The following is a 730-nucleotide window of genomic DNA, read 5'->3' as shown; positions in this document are numbered from 1 at the left end:
CCTCCTCCTCTCGAGTCCGGATTGCTGCTGCCAGTTCTGCCTGTAAAGCTGAGATTGCTTCAGTGTTTTTCTTCATCTGGAGGGAGATGTCTTCCATGAACTGAATCCTTCCTTCCTCTTCCACGGGACTAGTCAGGAGCCTCTCAAGCATGAAATTCCTGAACTCCCCAAAGGCTTTGATAAACATCTCAGCTGGTGACTCCCTCGCCTGAAATTCATATTTCAGAGCCTGGCAAAGCAAAGGGTTGGCCAGCAAGAGTCTCAGGGCATTCCTAGCAGAACATTTCAGGCGTTGCTCTAGCAAGCAGAAACAGCTCCGTCGTTCCTCAGCTCTCATGGTGTCCCCTTCTTCAAAGCTGGCAAGTAGGTGCTCCATTTCATTTGAAAGCTTTTGGTGCTCCATCAGGCTGTTTGTGATCTCAGGGCCCAGCATATCAGCAAACCTGTCCAGGGAGTCAATAATACGTGGGAGCAAACTGCTCAGCTCCAGCTTGGCAATCGTCTCATCCAAGACAGTTACGATTCTTTCTGTCTCCATGCTGTTAGGTTTTAACTGACGTGGGGCATTCAGGGCCTTCCATGTGATCGCTGCCTTCTCTACCATGCCCTTTAGCAGGGGTTTCTTTCTTTGCTTCATGTCCTGAGATGATCTCTGGAGCACAGCTGGATCCGCTGTTGCCATGGCTTCAGTTAAACCCTTGTGAGCTGAGTGTTTTGGGGTCTCAAAGGA

General features: G+C 49.9%; 1 protein-coding gene across 1 annotated transcript; it reads right to left on the bottom strand.

Moving 5' to 3' along the window:
- Positions 1-4: 4 nt before the first annotated feature.
- Positions 5-682, bottom strand: IQCD (IQ motif containing D; the record flags this gene model as incomplete). The annotated part of the gene is made up of 1 exon (XM_010160006.1): positions 5-682. A coding segment is annotated over exon 1 (678 nt), but the record flags the coding sequence as incomplete, so codon positions are not given.
- Positions 683-730: the final 48 nt, after the last annotated feature.

This window comes from Eurypyga helias, unplaced genomic scaffold (assembly GCF_000690775.1).
Source record: "Eurypyga helias isolate BGI_N326 unplaced genomic scaffold, ASM69077v1 C15398899, whole genome shotgun sequence".
NCBI lineage: Eukaryota > Metazoa > Chordata > Aves > Eurypygiformes > Eurypygidae > Eurypyga > Eurypyga helias.
The sequence above is the reverse complement of the archived record's forward strand: the minus strand, read 5'-3'. Positions and strand labels throughout refer to the sequence as shown.